This window comes from Nelumbo lutea, chromosome 6 (assembly GCF_056320005.1).
Source record: "Nelumbo lutea isolate HS-2025 chromosome 6, American lotus-T2T, whole genome shotgun sequence".
Taxonomy (NCBI): Eukaryota; Viridiplantae; Streptophyta; class Magnoliopsida; order Proteales; family Nelumbonaceae; genus Nelumbo; species Nelumbo lutea.
Genome location: NC_142689.1, coordinates 18,250,047 through 18,273,507, shown reverse-complemented (window position 1 = coordinate 18,273,507; position 23,461 = coordinate 18,250,047). Strand labels below are relative to the sequence as shown.

General features: G+C 38.4%; 1 protein-coding gene across 2 annotated transcripts in view; it reads left to right on the top strand.

Moving 5' to 3' along the window:
• LOC148847684 (calcium-dependent protein kinase 20-like) overlaps window positions 1-17,215 on the top strand; it is a 30,389-nt gene extending 13,174 nt beyond the window's left edge. For both annotated transcript variants that reach the window (XM_088952605.1, XM_088952606.1), the window contains 4 exons: window positions 13,337-13,452; window positions 14,145-14,312; window positions 16,548-16,769; window positions 16,842-17,215. In XM_088952605.1, coding sequence (XP_088808731.1) covers window positions 13,337-13,452; window positions 14,145-14,312; window positions 16,548-16,769; window positions 16,842-16,919 — 584 coding nt within the window. In that variant the 3' untranslated portion in view covers window positions 16,920-17,215. The remainder of the gene's footprint in view (window positions 1-13,336; window positions 13,453-14,144; window positions 14,313-16,547; window positions 16,770-16,841) is intronic.
• Window positions 17,216-23,461: the final 6,246 nt, after the last annotated feature.

Here is a 23,461-nt window from a genome sequence, read left to right as displayed (position 1 = left end):
AGAAATAGTTCCTTGACCTGCTATGGTAGAGTATGATCCATCAGCTAGTCTCACCTTGTCTCTTCCAAAAAGGAGGTGATAGGTTTGAAAGTAAGAGGACTTACCAGTCATGTGTTTAGACGCTCCAGAATCAATGATCTAAGGAGTGTCAGGGGTATGAGATGCTACATGGAAAGCTGTGGCAGCTGATTTAGACGCAAATGAAGTTGAGGGAGGAGCATCCATCTGACAAATTGCTCTACCATAGAGCTCTAAATGGTCACAGAAGGAATTAATAATATCCTCCCTTGGGTCAGATCGAAAGGCGTTTGTGTGAGTCACAGTACTAATGGGGGGTTGATTCTCTTGAGTAGCCATATTTGCCATAATGTGCTTTCTTGTACCTTGTTGTCCTGACTTTATATTCAGATCTAAACCTTGCTTCTTATTCAGATCTTGAGCCCATTTCGGCTTTCCATGAAGATCCCAGCATGTGTCTCGGGTGTGTCGGGGTTTCTGGCAATGAGTACACCACAGTTTGTCCTTGTCATCCACCTTTTTTTGAAAATCCCCCTTCTTAAAGGTATTCCCCCCACCTGTAGTAACACTCCCTTTCGTTGCCAACACAACTACATCCCCTCTAGAATTGTTCATCAAATTTCTTCTACTTTCTTCTGATTGTACTAGAGCATAAACTTCCTGGACAGATGGAAGATCCTTGCTACCTAGGATCTGGACTCTGATAGATTCATATGCAGGGTTCAATCCATGTAGGAAAGCAAACACTCTTTGTTGGGAAACAAGTTTTTTTATACAATTTTGCATCTTCATCACACTTCCAGTCCACACTTTGATAATGGTCTAACTCCTTCCTGACTGAGGTCAAGTCTGAATAGTACACAAACAGACACCTCTCCCCCTGTTTACAAGTGGACGATTCTGCCTGTAATTGGTAGATTTTTGCAATGACGCAGTTTAGATGTTTAGGGCCCGCGAATAGGATCTCATCACGGGTCGGTCCACGGGGAAAACCTCCTGTTTTCCCTTGTTCCTCCCTTTTCTTGAAGAACCTATCTTGCCGCCCTAAAGGTGATTTGTTCAAGAGATCACCAACTCTTCTTTGCTCTCTTTCTTGACTGAAATTTTCGATGATTTTATTCAATATTCTCTCCTCCTTAAATAGGAGTTACAAGAGATAAGAGTCGTCCTTGTAGGAAGACTCCCTGCTAATCTATACCACTTACAGATAAGATAGATAAGACTCCCTACTTAAGATAGATAAGACTCCCTAAGATAGATCAGACTTCCTACTAATCCTTACTGAAAATAGATAAGATAAGATGGACTGAAAACAGATAAGATAAGATGGACTGTAACTAGCTAGAATCCGATGAGAACACCAAATCACTACTGTTGCCGGCGACGATATTTCTTCCCAATAAACGCGTCCATATCATTACTCCCCTCCTCGACTAAGAGCTTGTCCTCAAGCTCGAAATTCGGATATGTGTCTTGGAACTCAGTCAAGGGGAGCCAGGTGGCCTCGGCTGATGGCAAGTCGTTCCATTCCACCAGGACTTCAAGAACACCCTGATTGATTTTGGAGCGAACAAGGGCCCGAGGTTGGGGGATGAGTTTGCCGTCTTTCAAGGGTGGTAAGGGGGGAACTCGGTCAGGAGGAATACCCGTAAACGACTTGAGCAAGGAAATGTGGAAAACATCATGGATTCTGCTGTGCTCTGGCAGTTCCAGTTGGTATGCAACCGTACCGATCCGTCGCAAAACCTTGAAGGGTCCATAAAATTTAGGAGCTAATTTAGGAGCAGCCCTTGTGTCGCAAGGAGTGTTGCCGATAAGGCTGAAGCTTCAACCACACAAACTGTCTTGGGTCAAATGACAATTCCCGATGATGTTGGTCATAGGCATGCTTCATGCGTAGTTGTGCCTGTTGCAAGCGAAGAGAAACTTCAACTAGAAGGGCATCGCGCTCTTGTAGGGAATGATCAATCTCCTCCAAACGTGTCGAACCGGGCTCATAGGATAACAAACGAGGAGGGTCACGACCATAGACGACCTGGAAAGGTGTCATTCCGAGGGAAGAATGATAGGCAGTGTTATAACAATACTCGGCCCAAGGAAACCAATCAACCCACCGTCGTGGTTGATCTCCAACAAAACAACGGAGATACATTTCGATCGTACGGTTCACCACCTCCGTTTGGCCGTCTGTCTGAGGATGATACGCGGAGGAAAAAGCTAAGGTGGTACCATGTAACCGAAACAATTCCTTCCAGAAGGCACTAGTAAAAACTGGGTCCCTGTCGCTGACAATAGATTCCGGCAACCCATGTAAACGGAAAACATGCGTAAAGAAGACGTGGGCGACTGATGTAGCACTATATGGATGTGACAGAGGGATGAAATGGGCGTACTTAGAGAAGCGATCCACAACCACATAAAGAACTGGTTTTCCGCTAACCTTGGGTAGGCCCTCAATGAAATCCATGGAGATATCAGCCCAAATTTGTGCTGGAATCGAGAGGGGCTGAAGAAGGCCAGTCGGGTGTAGATTCTCCCATTTGTGCTGTTGACACGTGGAGCAATTATGGATAAAGTCCCGAATAGAAGTTTTCATACCTTGCCAATGGAAATCAGCTTGGACACGATGAAGTGTCTTCTGAATGCCTTCATGGGTGGAGTTATGAATACTGGAGATGATGGAAGGAATTAAAGAGGAATCTGCTTGAAGATGTACCCGACCTTTGTACAGCACCAGACCGTCATGAAGGGACCAAGTGGAGTTGGTCGCTCTGGACTGAATTTTCTGAACAAGGGCCGTCCACTCTGGTGATTGTGGCAGCGCCTTGTTGATGTCGTCTAACAAGGTGATTCGGGGATCGGAAATGCCACAAAGGAGCATAGTGTCTTCGTCACGCCTAGACAAAGCATCCACGGCGCGATTTAAGGATCCCGTCTTGTAGTCTACCCGGAAATCAAAACCAAGCAGCTTGCTAACCCAATGTTGTTGAGGAGAAGTGGTGAGTCGCTTCTCCAACAAGTACTTGAGGCTATAGTGATCAGTTTTGACGACGAATGACCTTCCCCACAAGTACGGTCTCCAGTGTTGGACTGCTCTAGCTAACCCAATCAGTTCGCGTTCGTAGGCGGGTAATTTTAAATGTCGGTCAGCAAGTTTGCGGCTAAAGAAGGCAATCGGGTGCCCTTGTTGTTGTAATACGGCTCCAATACCTATTCCGGATGCATCTCACTTGATTGTAAACTCGAGGTCAAAGTTTGACAATTGCAGAACTGGGGTGGAGGAGAGGGCATCCCTTAAATTTGCAAAAGCTGCATCGACTGCGTCGTCCCAATGAAAGGCATTCTTCTTTAGCAGGTTGGTTAATGGGGCAGCCAACAGGCCATAATTTTGTATAAATTTGCGGTAGTATCCTGTTAGACCCAGGAACCCACAGAGAGCCTTGGCGGATTGGGGTTTGGGCCATTCCTTGATTGCTTGGATTTTGGAACTGTCCACCGTGACACCTTGCCCATTGATGACATGACCTAAGTACAGAACCTGGTGCTCCCCGAAAGAGCACTTGGACCATTTAAGGAAGAGCTTGTGTTGGCGCAGGAGCTCAAAAACAGTCCGTAGATGATGCACGTGTTCTATCCAAGATTTACTGTAAACTAAAATGTCGTCAAAGAACACTAAAACAAATCTGCAAAGGTGGGACTGAAATACCTCGTTCATTAGAGACTGGAATGTGGATGGGGCGTTGGTGAAACCGAACGGCATAACTAAGAACTCAAAGTGGCCATGATGAGTTCTGAAGGCAGTTTTCTCTACGTCCTCGGAAGCCATTCGGACCTGAAAGTATCCCAACCTGAGGTCTAATTTTGAGAAGTACTAGGCACCATGAAGTTCATCCAACGGCTCATCCATAATGGAAATAGGGAATTTATCCTTGACAGTTCGGTTATTGAGCTCTCTGCAGTCCACACAAAACCTCCAAGTACCATCCCGCTTTGCTACCAACAGAACCGGCAAGGAGAAGGGAGAACGGCTAAGGCAGATTATCCCCTGTTTCATCATTTCAGCACACTGCTTCTCTATCTCGTCTTTCTGCAGATGTGGGTAGTGATAAGGCCGGACGACGACTAGTTTTGAACCCGTCACCAGAGGGATCCGATGATCGCACGCTCGGGAAGGAGGAAGTTCCTTGGGTTCTTGGAACACATCTGAAAAGTCGGTGAGGAGCCTTTCCATATTCATTGTATGCGTCGTTTTCCCCTGTAGCGTATGAACCTGTGGTTTTTTTGCTTCTACCCTGGTTCCCTGCCAAGTAACTTGTTTCCCATTCAAGCGGAATGTCATCGTTAGGGCGCTGAAATCCCATAGGATTGGGCCTAGGGTGATCAACCATTTTACTCCAAGAACTATATCAATTTCATCCAAGGATAGCACAAATAAATCAGCAGAGAAGGATTCATATTCGACCTGTATTTGGGTGTCTTTACAGATTCCGGGACTATGAACCCTTTCACTGTTTGCTACGACTACCTGCAGTCTTGGTCTGATTTCCATAGGTAATTTCAACTGAAGGGCAGCTTGCTCACTTACAAAATTGTGTGTGCTTCCTGAATCAACGAGGATCTGTACTGGTTTCCCTGCCACCCGTGCCCGTAACTTCATAGTCTGAGAGGTCTTTATTCCGGTGATTGCGTGGAGGGAGATCTCGGGTTCGAACACTGCGGGTTTATCCTCGTCTTCCTCTTGTTCATCCACCAGGAGGCAGAAAAGTCTCTTGCACTTGTGTCCCGCCAAATAAAGATCGTCACAGTTGAAACATTGCCCCCTTGCCCGGCTATCTACCATCTCGGCTCTAGACAAGCGTTTAATGGGGGGTACCACCATGCTGCTTCCTATACTGGATGCCGACCTGGGGACATTGCTCTTATGAGGCTTCTGTTCTCGGCTAGTTGTAGAAGAAGGGGCCATTCAGGGTGTTTTCGAGGGTGCCCATGATGTCGGCGGCCGCCCCATACTGAAGGTTCCGTGACTGAGTTGCAGCTTTCGTTTGAAGGCGTGAGCTAGATTCATGGCTGTAACTAGGTTGGGGGGGTGTTGCATCTCCACATCCACCCTCAAGGGTTCTGCTAACCTTGTGGTGAACATGTCTACCTGCTGGTCCGGTCGCACCGAAGCTGCTCTGGCAAGGAGAGTCTGGAATTGGCGTTGGTATTCAGCCACTGTTCCCATCTGTTTGAGGTTGATCAGTTCACCTAACGGGTTGCTCGTCAATGGGGGCCCAAACCTGAGGAGGCAATAGGATTTGAATTGGGCCCAACTGAGCCCGGGTTCCTCCTGTTCCAATCGATAGAACCAGAGTCTGGAATTGGTGTTGGTATTCAGCCACCGTTCCCGTCTGTTTGAGGTTGATCAGTTCACCTAACGAATTGCTCGTCAATGGGGGCCCAAACCTGAGGAGGCAATAGGATTTGAATTGGGTCCGACTGAGCCTGGGTTCCTCCTGTTCCAATCGATAGAACCAGAGTCTGGAATTGGCGTTGGTATTCAGCCACCGTTCCCGTCTGTTTGAGATTAATCAGTTCACCTAATGGGTTGCTCGTCAATGGGGGCCCAAACCTGTGGAGGCAATAGGATTTGAATTGGGTCCAACTGAGCCTGGGTTCCTCCTATTCCAATCGATAGAACCAGAGCTGCGCCTCTTCCGTCAAGTGGAATGCAGCTAGGCTTACCTTGTCTCTGTCCTCCGTCCGCTGCTTGCGAAAGAACTGCTCACATCGGTATAGCCACCCCAAAGGGTCTCCGGTGCCGTTGTAAGAAGGGAACTCCAGTCTACTGTACTTGGGAACAACCGCGGCTACCGGGGCAACGACCTGCTGTTCGCCGGATGACTCCGTCAAGTTTGGTCGGCGGCTGTTTGTGGTTGCAGCCCCTTCTGGATTCCTTTCCTTGTTAGAGAAATACAACTCCATCAAGCGCCGTAACTCTCAGACATCGTCCTTGATTTCGCGTACCTCCGTGCTGTTCTCCACGAGCCTATGCTCCAGTTAGTGGACCCTGGACGTCAACTGCTCCAGATCGCCCATGACATTTGGCTTTGATACCAAACTGTTTAGGGCCCGCGAATAGGATCTCATCATGGGTCGGTCCACGGGGAAAACCTCATGTTTTCCCTTGTTCCTCCCTTTTCTTAAAGAACCTATCTTGCCGCCCTAAAGGTGATTTGTTCGAGAGATCACCAACTCTCCATTGCTCTCTTTCTTGACTGAAATTTTCGATGATTTTATTCAATATTCTCAGCTCCTTAAATAGGAGATTACAAGAGATAAGAGTCGTCCTTGTAGGAAGACTCCCTGCTAATCTATACCACTTACAGATAAGATATATAAGACTCCCTACTTAAGATAGATAAGACTCTCTAAGATAGATCAGACTTCCTACTAATCCTTACTAAAAACAGATAATATAAGATGGACTGTAACTAGCTAGAATCCGATGAGAATACCAAATCACTGGTGCTGCCGGCAGCGATATTTCTTCCCAATAAACACATCCATATCATTAGAGTAGGTTGATTTTGCTTGTTCCCAGACCTCATTTTCCATTTCAGCCCACATAAAATTCCTTCTTATTTGAGGTTGCATAGACACTAAAAGCTAGGACATGACCATGCTGTTTTCCTGGTTCCATCTGTCATATTCAGCACTCCCAGAATTTGGTTCTTTGGTTATCCCATTTATATAACATATCTTTCTCCTTGCAGTGATGTACAACTTGATCCCTGTTGACCACTCTAAATAATTTAAGCCCTCGAGAGGAATAACAGCCATGGGAAAGGATAGTTCCACACCCCCACTCATCCCATTCTGCATTAAGGAAACACTTGATGTAGCAGAATCTTCACCACTCATGATTACAGATTCAAAAACTCTTAAAGTGGGCACAAAACCTTAAAGAAAAAGGTCTAACACCAAGGGAGAAAGGAAACCCCTTTTTTCTTCGGAAACACAACCCTTTTCTGTAAAACACAGGTGCTGTTACAGCACTAATAGGTCATCTCTTGACCTACGCATCAACAGAAATGCTGTTACAGCAAGTACAGGTCACTCTCTGACCTTCAGTGCACCATAAAAGCTGCTATTGCAGCACACAAAAGGTCTTCACGACCTACAGTTTATACAGGGGTTAGTCGACCCCACAAAAAAGGAAAGAAAGAGGTGTTGATCACCTCACATCCAACCAGCAGACCTAGTACAGATTCTGATCAGAAAAAAAGGAGAATGAGAGAAGTTACTTCAGTGCGTGAGAAAACCTTGATCTTCAATCAGCCGAACAGTAGATGAGGGTGGCAGATCTGGAAATCTGGTGCGAAGGAAACTGTTCACTCGACCTCTCCTTTCAGATCTGATAGTCCCGCTTTGGTACCATGTTATGCAGGAGAGAGGAAGAGAGAAGAGAGAGAGAGAGAAGAGAAAAGAGAGATATGAGAGCCAAAAGTACTGCTGGCGGCGCCAGCTTTTGGTATATATACTAGGGCGACAGGATATAAAAAGTAAAAGGAGAAATTTACAATAGTACCCCTGCGGTACTATACTAAGAGAATTAACAGCTTTTAACATAAACCTTTAATTGGTAGTGGCGCTCAGTGTTTTCTGAGCAGAAAATACATCTCTCTTGAGATTGACAGCTTGTAAGAGTTGATTGGATTCTTCTGGAAGGAATGGCTGAATTTTTTGTTTTCTCCAGGGCTGGTTCTAGGGTTTTCATTTGGGAAACTGATCAGTTCTACAGTTCCAGCCTCTCTTTAGCTACTTATTCCGTCCCCTTGGTTTTCTGAGAGCCAGCTTGAGAGCTGTAATTCGTGTCAGGTTGCTGTACAAACATCTTTCAGCCTGAAATTGGTGTGTTTCTGAACCTCTTCCCTATAGATTTGTGAGTTCTTGGTGGTTGTTCAGCATGGAGACAATCGGGAAGGAATCAAAATCACTTGGGGAAGAATTCTATGGGGTTTGGAAATGTGTTAGACAACTCTTTTCAAATTACTATTGTTAAATTTGATGGCACAAATTACTTGGAATGGTCTTAATTGGCCATGATGGCTATTGGAGGAAGGGCGAAACTTTAGATATGTTATTGGAGATACAAAGAAACCAGCCAAAGAAGACCTAACTCATGCTAAATGGGTTTAGAAAAATTATTTAGTGATGACTTAGCTATGTAATTCTATGCTACTTCACATTAGTAGGAATTACTTATGGGTGAAGACTACTAAGGAAATCTGGGAGAGTATAAAGGAGACTTACAACCCCTTAATATTGCTAGGGCTTATGAGTTGAAAAGTGAAGTGAATAATCTTAAACAAGGGGAGAAACCTGTATCTGTTTATTTCTCCACCTTGAAATCTTTGTAGCATGAAATTGATCACTTAGAGACTATTGAATGGGAAAGCCATAAGGATGCAACAACATATAGGAAGTTGGTTGAGACAAATAGAGTGTTTGAATTCTTTGCTGGCCTGAATTCAAATTACGGTATTGTGAGGCAGCAAGTACTTATTATAGAAAGTATCACTTTATCTCACGCTTATTCATTAGTACATAGTGAAGAGAGTATGGAGAAAGTTATGTTACAGATTTCACCCATGGAATCAGCCTTGGCAGTAGTAAAACCAAAGCTTGGTGGTGATAAGGAGAGGGATATGAAGAAGGAAGACAAAAGAGAGATAGTCTGTGATTTTTGCAAGAAGCCAAAGCACACCCGAGACACTTGTTGGAAGCTGCATCTTCATCTTATTCTAATAAGAGTGCAAGACTCAAGAATAAGAAGGGGAGTGCCAATGCAACTGTTACTATTGATGGTGCACCTTCCTTTAGCCCAAGATCCACACCGCTGGATGCTTTAATTGTAGTTAGAGCTGCCTTGACTTAGTTGGAGAGTGTGGTTGGAGTTTCAGGGTCATCTCATCCACCAGCTACTATACCCATTATTCCTACCTTAGCTTTTGCTCACTCAGGCACAAGGGCTACCGTCTATCATGCTTCAATCCAAGGTAACACTACTCTTTTTTGGATTGTTGATTCGGGTGCCTTTGAGCATATGACTAGCTTATCCTCTTATTGCTTATCTTCTATTAGACAGTTTCTATTGTTGATGGCTCTCTTGTTCCTGTTTTTAACAAGGGGGATATCAAAGTGGGTCCCATATTCCTATTTTTGGCAAGGGAGATATCAAAGCGGATCCCTTGTTCCTATTTTTGCTAAGGGAGATAATAGAGTGTTTGATTCTATTTCCTTGTCCTCAATCCTACATGTTCCTAAACTTGGTACCAATTTGCTTTCAGTTAGTAGTATTACTAAAAATCATAGTTCTCAAGGCACCAATGTTTTAAAAGTGTAAGGCGCAAAAAAGGTGCAGAGCTCAATTTGTGCCTGAGGTGCAAGGCGAGGCGTGCACCTTTTTAAGCAAGGTGCAAAAATTAGAAAAAGGCTAAAAAATAAAAAAATTATTAAACATAATATTAATAAAAATATAAACTTTAATTTTAAAATAAATGTTTAAAAAAACCTATTATCTAATATTAAAATACATAAATATAACATGTAAATCATGTTCAAATGAGAATTAAAAATAAAATCAAATATATAAAACATTTTCAAGCATATAAAACCCACAACCTCTTCTCTCAATTGCATTATTTCAAGTAGTCAATGTGATGTAAAGCATATTACATTCCGGATTCTACGAGCCGCCTTTGTACCATGCCCCTCGAGGCAAGCCCAAACAAGTCCACGTTAGGTCTTAAATTCTTAATTCTCACACAAACAATAATGATTTTATAGTTTTAATTGTTTTTTAAGAAGACATTTTGTTAGCATGAATGAATGAACAACATTACCAAATAGGGGGTTCTCGAAGCATTGTAGATCAACTTATTAGGATGAATGAATGAATGAATAATCGATTGACTCATTATCTTTTGGGTCTTTGAAGAGTCTTTTTTTTTCCTATTTTATTTGAGTCAATCCAATTGTCCAATTTGAAGTGTGAGAATTATGAATTTGCAAAGCATTGTAGATCAACTTATTCTTTGAGTAATAAAAGAAGCGTTGTTCCTTTTGAAATTTATACCGATGTTTGGGGACCATATACTGTTATGGGGTGATACATATATTTCTTGTTATTTGTTGATGACCATTCCCATTTTTTATGGGTTTATTTTATGCGTTCTTGAGATGATGTTCCTTCTTTAACCTGTGCTTTTCACTAGATGGTTTTGACCTAATTTGCAATCAGAATCAACGATTTTAGGTCAGATAATATCAAGGGAGTACTTAGCAAAATCGCTGGCTTCATATTTCCTTGAGTATGGGGTTATCCATCAAAGTACTTGTCCTCATACACCTCAACAAAATGGACTAGTTAAGAGAAAGAACAGACACATCTTGGAAGTTGCTAGAAGCATCATGCTGAATTCTACTATTCCATACATTTCTAGGGGGACGCCATCCACACAGTCGTGTATCTCATCAATAGGTCCCCTTCACGAGTTGTAGATATGAAATCATCTTTTAGGCTATTGCATCTAGATAAATACTTGTTTACTATTCCCCTTAAGACCCCTGGGTGCACTTGCTTTGTTTAAATCCTTGCACCTCATTGCTCTAAATTTGATCATAAGGTTGTAAAGTGTATTTTTCTTGGGTATGCACAAAATTGAAAGGGATATTGTTGCTATGATTATTGATAAAAAAATTGTTGCTATGATCCAGTCTTTGGGATTTGTTTCATCTCTATGATGTTATCTCAGGGTTTCATTTCAGGAGGAGAGTTGCAAGAAGGTTATTTTTGCCCTGGAAGTTCATCACCTGTTCCAATCACTGAAGGAGAGAGTTGTGCAGGGGATTGTTAGGGGTGTAAAGAATTATGGGTGTTTCATAGATGGTGGAGGCAGGTTGATTTTGGTCATGAGAAATCCATGCTAGTTCCTCTCTCCTTTACAACACTAGATCCAGGTACTACAACCTTTTTGCCTATTGCTATTGCAAATGACATTCCTACTACTATTGAGCCTTAGCCTCCCTCAGATGATCTTGACCTTCCTATTGCAATTTGCAAAAAGAAGCGCTGTTGTATCTCATCTATTGCTCATTATATATCTCAATTTCTTTCTTATGACCACTTCTCACCATCTTATAATTCCTTTTTGGCATCTATCGCAGCTATATCTATTTCTAGAATAGTGCAGGGAGCTTTGTTGGTGCTTGAGTGGAAGGATGCAATGGGGGTGGAGAGGGATGCCCTCATTAAAAATTATACACGAGAGTTGGTAGATCAGCCAAAAGGGAAGAAACTTGTTGGGTGTAGATTGGTACTTACAGTGAAATACAATGTAGATGGCTCGGTTGATAGATACAAGGCCCGATTAGTTGCAAATAGATACACATAGATTTACTGTATTGATTACATGGAGACCTTTGCACCAATCACCAAGATGAACACAATTAGGTTATTGCTATCTCTTGCTACAAATTTATCATGGCCACTATTCCAGATGGATGTTAAAAATGCTTTCCTTAATGATGATCTACAGGAGGTATATATGGAATTGTTCCTAGGTTTTATGACGTAGATGCAAGAAAGAAAGTCTATTGGTTGGAGAAGGCTTTGTATGGTCCAAAGCAATCTCCAAGGGCATGGTTTGATAGATTTAGACTTGCCTTAGAGAAGTTTGGCCGTGTGTAGGCCTAGTTAGACCACACTCTTTTCATCAAGAAGGCAGGTGCTTCCTTAACTCTCCTTGTAGTGCATGCTGATGATATTGTGGTGACAAGCAGTGACATTGGTGAGATTCATTCTCTTAAGTAATTACTTAACAAGGAGGTTGAGGCAAAAGACCTAGGTGCTTTGTACTATTTCTTGGAAATTGAAGTGGCTTAGTCTAAACATGACATCTTTATCTCTCAAAGAAAGTATGTTTCAGATCTATTAGAGGAAACTAGGAAATTAGGAGTTAAGCCTGCCGAGACACCTATTGAATAGAATCATAAAATAAGTGCAGAAGGTGGTGAGTCTCTTGAAGACAAAGCTATGTTTCAGCAGTTGGTAGGAAAATTTCTTTATTTGTGTCTAACATGGCCTGACATTTCTTATGCTGTTAGTTAGTACATGCATTTTCTCAAAAAATCCCAACTACTTGCAGTTGAGTAGATTTTTGCTCACTTGGAAGAGATGTCTAGCTAAAGCATACTCTTCAATGATAATGGTCACATAAAAAATAGAGGTGTACACAGATGTTGATTGGGCCAGGTGTGTTGATGATAGGCGATCTACCTCAGTTTATTGTGCCTTTGTTGGAGGGAATCTTGTTTCATGGAGTAAGAAACAAAATGTTGTTGCTCGTTCCAGTGCCCAAGACAAAGTATAGGTCCATGGTTAATGGTGTGGCTGAAGTGTTATGGCTAAGATCCCTACTTGGAGTTAGGAATTAAATATGAAAGACCCTTGATGTTGTATTGTGATATCCAGGCCACCATTAATACTGCTCATAATCCAATACAGCATAATAGAACCAAACATATCGAGGTGGACTGGCACTTTATTAGAGAAAGAGTTGCTTCTCAAGAGGTGTGTCTTCCCTATGTTGCTTCCGATATGCTGCTTGTTGATCTCTTCATCAAAGCTGTTAAGAAGTTAAGTTTGAGGCAGATTTATGCAAGTTGGGAATGACCAATATCTATTCCCAACTTGAGGGGAAATGTAGAGATACAGTACAGTAAACTGGTGTGGTCCCTCCTTGTATTTTATGTTATGTTTTTCTATTTTTTTATTAGTTGCTGTTAGCTGTGGCTGCTGTTATTATTATTTTTATTTTCTTATATGTGCGGCAAGGGGTATTAGTGTCTTTATACTGCTCTTTAATTTGCTAACATATAAATGCTAATAGTGGGGCGGCAGGGACACAATAACTGCACCCCGTTTTTCTCATTCTCTCTTCTCTTCTCTTCTCTTCTTCTATTTTCTTTTTTCTTTGCTGAATTCACATCAGAACATAGATCGACTGTGAACTCTTTCAGCTAACTAATACAACTCCATTCAGTAGCTTCCTTTTCTTTCTTTGGACATATACATGCATGTATTATGTTTTGGTATTCTAGTCTATAGTTCAAAACAATCATCAATTATAATTATTATTCTATATTATAATCCTTAGCTTAAATCTATCCTTGCTGTATCATAAAGGGTCTCGTGGGAGAATTGCTTAAAAATTGTTATTATCATATTAGGTGGATGCCCTTTCGTTTAACTGGTGGTTATATTTCTTGGTAGGTCACCCTTGGGTTCGGGTTGGTGGTGTAGCTCCCGATAAGCCCCTTGATTCTGCAGTTTTAACTCGCTTGAAGCAATTCTCTGCCATGAACAAACTCAAGAAAATGGCAATCAGAGTGAGTATCTTAATATCTCTGAGCCTGTGGTTGTCAAAATGAATATTCACGACTTCAAAGTGAAATTTGCACTCCAAAACTAAAAGGTGCACTTATATTGTGCTCTTAAATCTCTTGCTGACAATCTTTTCTAAAATAGTGGTCTACTACATTTTTTATAATATGATGTGTATGTCTGGATATTTCTGATAGAGAAAAAAAAACATACCGAATTTATTTATGCAATTTGCCTTTGGCCACTTCCTGGATGCAGGCCAAGTATTATGTATCACGTTTGAGTTCTTCAGAATAGTTAGAGACATGTTTGAGATTCGAGATGGCCCAAACATGGTCATCATCTAAAGATGCTTCACATATTTATCTATTTATGTCCAATGATATGTTGTGAGTCTACAAGGATTCTTTATCTCTTATTTTAATCTATGGGGGGGTAGGCTGTGCCGCCCACCCCTAAAGCCCAACCATGTCTTCATTCATCTTTTAGTTAGGTTGGTTTTATTTTTTCCCCTTTTAAAATGATCTATTTTTTGGCTATGTATCCATCCTTCTATTTATCAGACTGTCTATTTGCTGGTTGATTATTTGAAATTTCTCATTATTGTTTAATATGATTGATTTTGGAAACCTTTTTTTTCTTTTCTATGGGTCAAATGTTTAGTTCCTTACATTAGGTATTTGTCCTATTCATATAGGTTATTGCTGAGAATCTGTCTGAAGAGGAAATTGCTGGCCTGAAAGAAATGTTTAAGATGATAGACACAGATAATAGTGGACAGATCACTTTTGAAGAACTCAAGGTTGGTATGGAAAGAGTTGGTGCAAAACTCAAGGAGTCTGAAATATATGCATTAATGCAAGCTGTAAGTTTCTATTCAGAATCCACTTTTTGGTTTTCTATAACATGTAAGGTCTATTGCTTGATGTAATGGTAAAATCTTGGTTTGACAAGCATGATAATTTAGATTCAAGTATAAGAGTGGCCACTGAATGCTAAAAGTCAGATGTTAGGTCTGTATCGATTTGATGTCATAGCCACACCTTGAATAGATGGAATGACTTCTTGGTGGGGCCACTGCAGTAGATCCAAGGCCGTGATTTTCTGTTTTAGCCCTGCGCTACGACAATGCTGTAGCAAAAGTGAACTCATTTGATCAGGATTGGGTAATAGGCTTTTGTTTGGTCCCTGCAATAGTTTCCCTTTTCTATATATTATAAGGAGGTTCTATCATTAATCTCACATTGCTTTGTCAGAAAAAAAATTACCTAATGTTAATTATTTTAATGAGTTCATCACATGGTTGTAAATTTCTATACATTCATAAAAGCTCCATTTTATAAATCTATATAACACTGCATGATGCTAGCAAAATTTAGAAAAATATAAAGATAGCAAAACCAATAAGTAAATGGAAGATATAATTGCTTCTGTCTGGGAAGGCATAGATTCAATTTCTGTTGAATATGGTATGCTTCTGTTTCTCTGACTTTAGAAAGTTAATAATTATGATGTCTGGTATGATTCAAGCATTCATAGTTTAACAATGGATATGCCATTATACAGAACTAGGGGTATAAATGGAATGGGTTTGAATAGAATCAAACAATATTTAAATTCGAATTTAATTAAATATTTGAATATTTAATTGGATTTGAATTTGATCAATGAATTTAGGAAGTATATAATATAAATATTTTACTTATATAAAGTATATGAGCACAAATTATTTATATAATTTAAATATTATATAATTATATAATCAGTCGAATTTGGATGTTTATCAAATTGAATCAGGCCGTATCTGAATTCGAACTCAGATTCTTGAATACCATTGAAACCCCTATACAGAATGGAATGGCGAAATAGGATTCATGTACCCACCCCATATAGTTGGGATAAGAATTAGACGATGTTATGTTAATTTATCCCATTCTTATGGTCATGGATCCTGATTAAAGTGCTCCAACTTGCTAAACCATTAGTTCATGCAATTGATGGTGAAGACTCAGGAAAGAACTTAATTTCACCCTCTAAGCATAGTTTTCAAGGCACCGAGGTGAGGCTAGGTGACAGGAGGGCGCCTTGTCGCCTAGTCACATAGGCAATGGATTTTTTTATGTTGAAAATATAGATCCTAGGGTAGTTCCCTAGGTACCATAACCATATTTTCTTAATAATTATTCATAATTTTCATAAGAAAAAGTATAAAGTTCATATTAACGTATAGAAAATCAACATATTCATGAGAAGAAAAGAAGGAAAATAGAATTCAAAAAATATAGGGGCTCAACCCTTATTTTTGTTATAGGAAAATAAGAAAAGAAAAAGTATTGGTAGTAGTAGTAGTAGAAGAAGAAGTAGAAGAATATATGGAAGAAGAAAATTTGCTGATTAGATAAAATTTTTAGTTCTTCCTTATTGGTTCAGGTTTTGAAGTCATTGAGGGTTCAACACAACATTTAGCAATGTTCGTGTTGATTAAATCCTAATAAATAAGAAAAAATTAAAAGAAATTAGTATATAGACACAAAATGATTATTTTAGTTTAATAATGTCTATTTTATAATTATAATCTCAAAAGTAAACAAAAAAGTATTTTATAGTAGGAAGTAAAAAACTGCTTGGCAATTAGGCGAGGCGAATCTCAAAGGGCACCTTGTCGCCTAGGCGCCCGCCTTGACAACTATGCCTCTAAGTCACTGAGCAATTACCACCAACCCCTGTGCCTTCTATAAATGAGAAAATATCATCCCAGACAAATGATCAAGACCCATCTAGGTCTTTGAAGATGCCTTGACAACTATGCCTCTAAGTCACTGAGCAATTACCACCAACCCCTGTGCCTTCTATAAATGAGAAAATATCATCCCAGACAAATGATCAAGACCCACCTAGGTCTTTGAAGATGATAAGTGCAAATTTATGCTTAATTTGATCTCTATGGCATCTTTTCATGTCCTTTTCTATCATCATACCCTATGGTTCCAGAGTTGTTTTTATCTAGTTTTGGTGGGGACCAGGAGGAATTTTATGATGGCACAAGGAACTGTTTATTTAGACATTTGTTTAACCTTCCACTTCTACTGAAAATCCACAGGCTGATATTGACAACAGTGGTACCATAGATTATGGTGAATTTTTAGCTGCAACTCTACATCTAAATAAAATCGAAAAAGAAGATCATTTGTTTGCGGCTTTCTCATACTTCGACAAAGATGGAAGTGGATATATAACTCAAGATGAGCTCCAACAGGCTTGTGAGGAATTTGGTATAGATGCTCATCTTGAAGATATGATACGAGAAGTGGATCAGGACAATGTAAGTGGCTTTCTTTGAAGTTCCTCTTCTGTTTTCTGGAGAATAAATTGTTAATCAAAATTGTTTTCCCAGGATGGGCGCATAGATTACAGTGAATTTGTGGCTATGATGCAAGACAAAGGTTTTGGCAAGAAGGGGCTTTTCAAATGACTATGGCTCTGGGTTTAAGAAACCGTAAAGCTTGGTTGATGCCTAGTCGTGGTCATGTATTTTCTAACCTTTTCTTTTTCTTTTTCTTTTCCATTTTTGTTCTTGTTATCAGTAGAATCGGTTGGGACAAGGTCTTACCAGAGTTGAGTTGGATAACAGTAGAACCATGCATAGCCATTGTAAAGATCAGACACTTACAAAACTAAAATAGGTTCATAGAGTTTTTTTTATTATATATATGAACTTTTGTTATGTTTTGCTTTAGTTTAATGGTAAAATCTTTGGGTTGACAAGCATGAGAATGTGGGTTCAATCTGAGAGTGGCCATTTTGTGAAAAAAAATTGCCAGAGGATAGGTCTGTCTCCAGTCCACCCCTCCCAAGGTCCGAGATATCAGGGACCAACCTTTGGTAGTGGTACATATTTTGGTGAGACTTAATGTCCTAATTGTAAATTTCTTTTTCCCCTTCCATGTACATTGTCCATGATAATATCTTTTAAGGAGCAGACTGACTAAAAACACCTTGTTTTCCTTATTAGTTTTAGTTTTGAATCTTTAAAATCTTATTGATATTTTCTTGGAGTGAATGTAAGAAAGAGATATCTTCCTGATGTTTCCAAAATGTAACTTAAGATCAAAGCCACTGAATGTGACAGAGGAGACGGTTTCTGATGGAGATTGAGTGCATGTATTTGGATACGTTTTTCTTTTACCACAACATATAATGCTAGGAATGCTATGTTGGTATATGAAGTTTGATCATTTGGGAGTAGAACATGTCAATTGTAACAATCACCAACTTTATGAGATTCAATTTTGACTGTAGTAAATATTTCTTATTTCAAGTTCACAAAATTACTCTGCTGGTACTTTTCACGACAGTGAACACAACAGTTGCCACAATAGCAGTAAAGCACAAGCAGCTCTAAATTGGATTCCTTTGCAAATGGCAAGTATATTCTATAAATAATTGTCTGTTTCTTTTTCACCTGGTTTGCTCTCATTTCATTCAAAGTTTATGCAACAGTGTATCCAAGGTTCAAAGTATTGATGCATATCGGCCTATATAGGTCAATACGCGTTGGATGTGGGTTGGGCAATACGGACTGATGCTGTCTATTGATCTGATATACATCAATACGGACTGATGCTGATCTATATAGATGGACATGCATGCTTAAAATACTAGGAATAACCCCGTACTAAGTACGGGACCATTAATCTGAATTATTTTAATTATTTATATTAGACATTTAGATTAGGCTTTATTTGATTTAGGAGATTTACCATGTTTTATTTAGAGAATGACCCCATATTAAGGGGCAACTACAATATTATTTAATTTGAAATTTACTATTTAATTATAAAAAAATTAAATTAGAAAAATTAACATAGGTCTTACATCTTTGTAATTGACAATCTATTCTGATCTACTTTGTTTGAAAATCACTATTAATTTATATTGTTTTTAATATGATTTAAGAGATTAAATGAAGTCTTATTTATAAACAGTAACCCACTTTAATTGGTACTTACTATTTATTTGATAAATTTATTTTTCAAAGCTAAATTAGGTTAGACTTCCAAAAAAAGTTAAATCTAGTTTGTAATTAATAAACTATTTCATTTAAAAGAATGAAACTCACAGTCTCACACCATTTGTATTAATTTTTTAGTCATTTTTATGTATTTTATTTATTTTTATTTTCATCCATTTAATATTTTGAATATTTTTAAGTTAAATTATTTGTTTAATTGTTACTTTTGAAATTGTCGTGTTTGAATAAAATTTAGTTACTTCCATAACATTTGAAATGACCACTTCTTAGAGATTAAGATGTTACTTGTGTGAGTTTTAAGAGAGTGGAGTTATCACTTTTTTGTGAGTGAATATACTTTTTTAAGAGTGAGAGCTTAATCTCTTGTAAGATTATATCTATTGAAAATTTACAATGTCACGTGTTTGAAGGGTGGGGGCTGTTATACTGCTATAGATATTGGATTTTCAAGGGATCTTCGACACATGGCATGGGCGGAATGCTTGAGTATCTATGGAGTTTCACCCATGGCAGATAGTATTTGTCAGTATCATAGGATGATTATCATAGGATGATGATTCATATCGGTTAATACAATCTTATCCATTCTGTGTGAGACAAAAATTGAAAGAGAGAAAAAAAAAGTAAAACAATGAAAGAAAAGTTAATCGATCATTAGCATTTTTAAGTATTAATGTGATTTATTCAATTTCCTAAAGGGGTGCAAGTCGGGCTGGTTGGGTTGGGTTTATGGTTAACCCAGGCCCGGCCCTAAAACATGGGCTTAAGGTCGAGCCCGAGGTCAAGCCCAATTTTCCCAGCCCGAGCCCAGCCTGCACTGTAATTTGATGCATTTGGGTTAGGCTCGGGTTGGTCAATGAACCCACTCTAAAATTATACATATATGTAAATATATACATATATTTATGTATATATGTAAATATGTATACAAATGTTATATAGACAAAAATGTATATATGTGTACATTTTTATGCAACATTTACATATATACACATATATGTATAATTGGGCTGGGCTTGAGCCAAGTTTGGACTACAAAAGGGCTAGGCCTGAGCCCAGTCCAAAAGATAAAAAAGTTTGATTTCTTGGGCCCAAACCCAGCTCAAGGACTGAAAATCTAAGCCCAGCCTGTATAAAATTCTGGGCTGGGCTTGTCCAAGTTGCACCCTTAGGTTTATCCAGGGATATCGTTGTTCTTCCACCATTGACTATCTAGATAACTGGGATAAATATTGGGTAATGATCTTTTAAGTACAATGCACCCATTGACTGAAGCAATGTTAATGAAGCACATAAAGTAGCTTAAGAAGTTAAAACACATGTTTTCTTAATTGACTAATACATGGCAATAATTCTAGTCTTTCAGGTTTTAACCAGTGTTCAATTCATGCAAATTGCATGTAATTTTTTTGGGGTAAAATATAAAAATCTCCCTTGAGGTTTCTAATAATAATAAAAACCTCCCCTAAGATTTCACTTTAATAAAAACCTCCCTTGTAGTTTTTGAACAAACCTGCAGTTACCTCCTTTTAAGTGCAAATGAGACAAAAGGCACAAATATTTTATCAGATAGGAGTAGGGATGGATTCAAGCCAAGCCGAGCCGAATAGTACCAGGCTCGAGATCGGTTCGAGCTAGAACCTTGAGCTCAAGCTTGGCTTGTTTTATATTTTATAAAAATATTTTATTATAAATCATATACAATTTTTTTATTTTATATTTTAAAAATAAAAAATTATAATATTTTTATTATATATATATATATATATATATATATATATATATATATATATATATATATATATTCAAACCGGCTCGTGAGCCTAACGATCCGTGCTCTAGTAGGCTCGAGCTTTGCTCGTTTAATAATCGAGCCACTGAATTGGGCTCGACCTCGGCTGAAACTGAGCTGAGCCGAGCTTTTCACGAGCCAAGCTCAAGCAGCTTGTGAAAAGCTTGGCTCGTTGCCACCCCTAAATAGGAGTACAAATCATAGTTACAAGCAAATGAGTGCAAAAATGAGCCAGATACAAAATTTGTAAAGTTCAGATTTGCATTGCAAACAAACATAGCCTTATTCATACCTAATACAAAATATGTACCTTTTGTGTCATTTGCACTCATTACTATTGCAAATCTGGATATAACCTTTGCCTCAATTTGTTTGTAAAAATGATTTGCATTCTTATGCAAAATGTGTACCTTTTGCCTCATTTGCACTTGCTAACAATGCAAATTTTGCATTCCAAAAACTAATGCAAAATTTACCTTTCTCCTATCTAATTTTTTTCTCATTTAAAGTGGCGACCACATTATGTTCCTTCCGACCTCACTCTGAAATAAATAATCCTCCTCTTACCTCCATTCTCTCACATATGAGGTGGGGCCAACATCATTTTACTTCTCGCAAACAAAAATTTGAAGCAAAAGTAAGTCAACTTATTAACGGTAAATTAAAAATATTAATATTAAATTATTAATATGCTTGCTAATGGATATATAATTTATAAAAAAATACTAATGCATGCAATTAAGTTAAATTTTGTGAATACTTTTTATTTCTTTAAATAATAAATTTATTGTTATTTTTTGTAATTAAATTATTAATTAACATTTAATAGAAATATATAATCTTAATTTAAAAATATATCAAATCATTATAATTTTTAAGATATATATCATATGCAATTCATAAATTTTAATTACTAAAATAAGTATTCTATTTTTATTATTTTATATTTTTTCTAAAAATTATCAAAAGTAATTGTACAAATTTTCATATAATAACTTAGATATATTGAAATATATCCCAATAGTATTTCATGTTTCTTGACAAATAATTTGGATATTTTCCAGTATGACACTATAAAACAAATAATTGCACTTACAGCTTAATTTCTTTGTAGTGCAAATTCAAACTGGATGCAAAATTTTCACCCAGTTGAAATTTGTGTGTTTTTGTTTTAACTATGATTTGCACCTTGCCTAACATAAAATTTGCACTTTTGTCTCATTTTTCATTGGTAGTTCAAATTTTGTATTAAAAAAAAAAAATTATGCAAAAATTTCACCACCTTCCTCTTAGCTTTTAAACCCTCTCATATGCAGACCACATCATTTGACTTCAAATTTTACTCCTCCCAAATAAACAAAACAAAATAAAACCTGAAACATAGGTAAATCAGAATGTGCACTCAGTGCATTTGCATTCCCAATTCAATGGCCAAATGTTTTTTGTAAACAAAACCCAATAGGAAAATGATACATAAAATAAAAAAAAAAAAAAGGTATAGGGCCCATTCTGTTTTTGGATTTTGAGAGGGGGGAAAGTTGGCCAATGGGACTTTAGTTCCCATTGATCAAGATACCCATGTTATTTTTTCAGATTTATATGAGATCCATGAAAAATTTATTTTCCCTGAGTAACAAAATTGCTCTTAACAATGGCTTTCTATGGTTAAAACAATCATTTTCTTATTTACATAGGAAATAAAAGAACATGGATAAATGCACTTACCCAAGTAAATGCGTGCATTTACCCGAATAAATAACTTCCTGAAAAGCAAATGGGGTTTTATAGTAACACTCAAATTTTCCTTCTCCTATAACCTAGCTAGTACACCTTTTTTCTGAGGCCAAAAGCACATGAAAGTTAAACCTAACACACCATCTTTTACATACAAACCACCTTACTTTTTCTCTGAAACCCATCACACTAATCCCCTGCCCCTGCCCCTTGTCTGTTTCAGCATCTTAATGTTTTGAATGAAAAAGAGAAGGACCTACTTTGTTACCTTTCTTTGTCATTTTTCCTTTGTATTATTGTCTTTCTGTCTCCACATTCATTTCCTTCCAAGAAAACACTGGCCACAAAGAAATACTCCTAGTGGATGAGGTTCCATGAAAACCTTTTTATGATTGTCATCTAACATGACAATGATCACAATCCACAAGGTGACACTTAGGTGGGAACCGAAAAGGACAGCATGTAGTAAGCATTTGGTTCCAATTTACAATCACTGAGTTAACCCGGATTATTCAATATTTTATATAAATCACTGAGTCTACCTAACTCATTGGATAAAAGCAAGTACATGACCTAGCTTCCCTTCTTAAGGCTGTTCCACTCCCTACATAGAACATTATTATTTTCAAAGCAAGTGCTTTAGTTTCCCTTTCTTATTACAGATCTTTAAATGCTGATTGAGTAACTTGTAGTAGCTCATTGGTATGGTTAGAAGAATTCAATTTCACAATTTGGCTGGTTCTTGGTCCAGGAAATCCCCAAAGAGATAGATTGAAAGTTACAGTGTCCAATCCTTTAGTTGAGAATTGATTTCTCAATCAGCTGAAGATTAAGATTTTTTTTTTCCTTTTTTGACTACACTACCTACTCTGTTTCTGCCAGTTGGAAGGAAAACGTGGTCGATTGAGCCAATATCCAATCCCCTGTCCATACCAGCCAGACCAACCCATGCCCAACAGGTGTTAATGGCTTCCTCAAATGATTCCTCAAGTGAGATATCCATGGTTTCCATCGTTTGTATCCACATGGAAGAGCTTATTCTGGACATGGGTAAAGAGAACACAGAGAATTGTATTAGGTCCCAAACAATATTGCATCAGTAAGATTCCAGAGTCATTTAGGTTGTCTTTGGTTTGAAAGAAAAGGTAGGGAACCAAACACAGCCTTTATTTATAATTCTTCTCTAGCTGCCTCAACCGGCAAATTGAACCTGTGTTTGCATAGAAAATATAAACCTGTGGAAAGTATGTATGCTTATTGAGACAGAAACGTTAAGCATGCAGTGCAAATTGTCTTTTCTTTGCATATCTTATCAGAATAAGATGTAAGTGCCGTAGGACTCTGGTAAAGCTGCAAGGGAGAGTAGAAATGAAATACCCGTGTCAAAATCACTTAAATGCGTAAGAGTATGTTGAAGATCAAAATCTCTAATAGTCTATGGGAGGGAGTTAAGTGT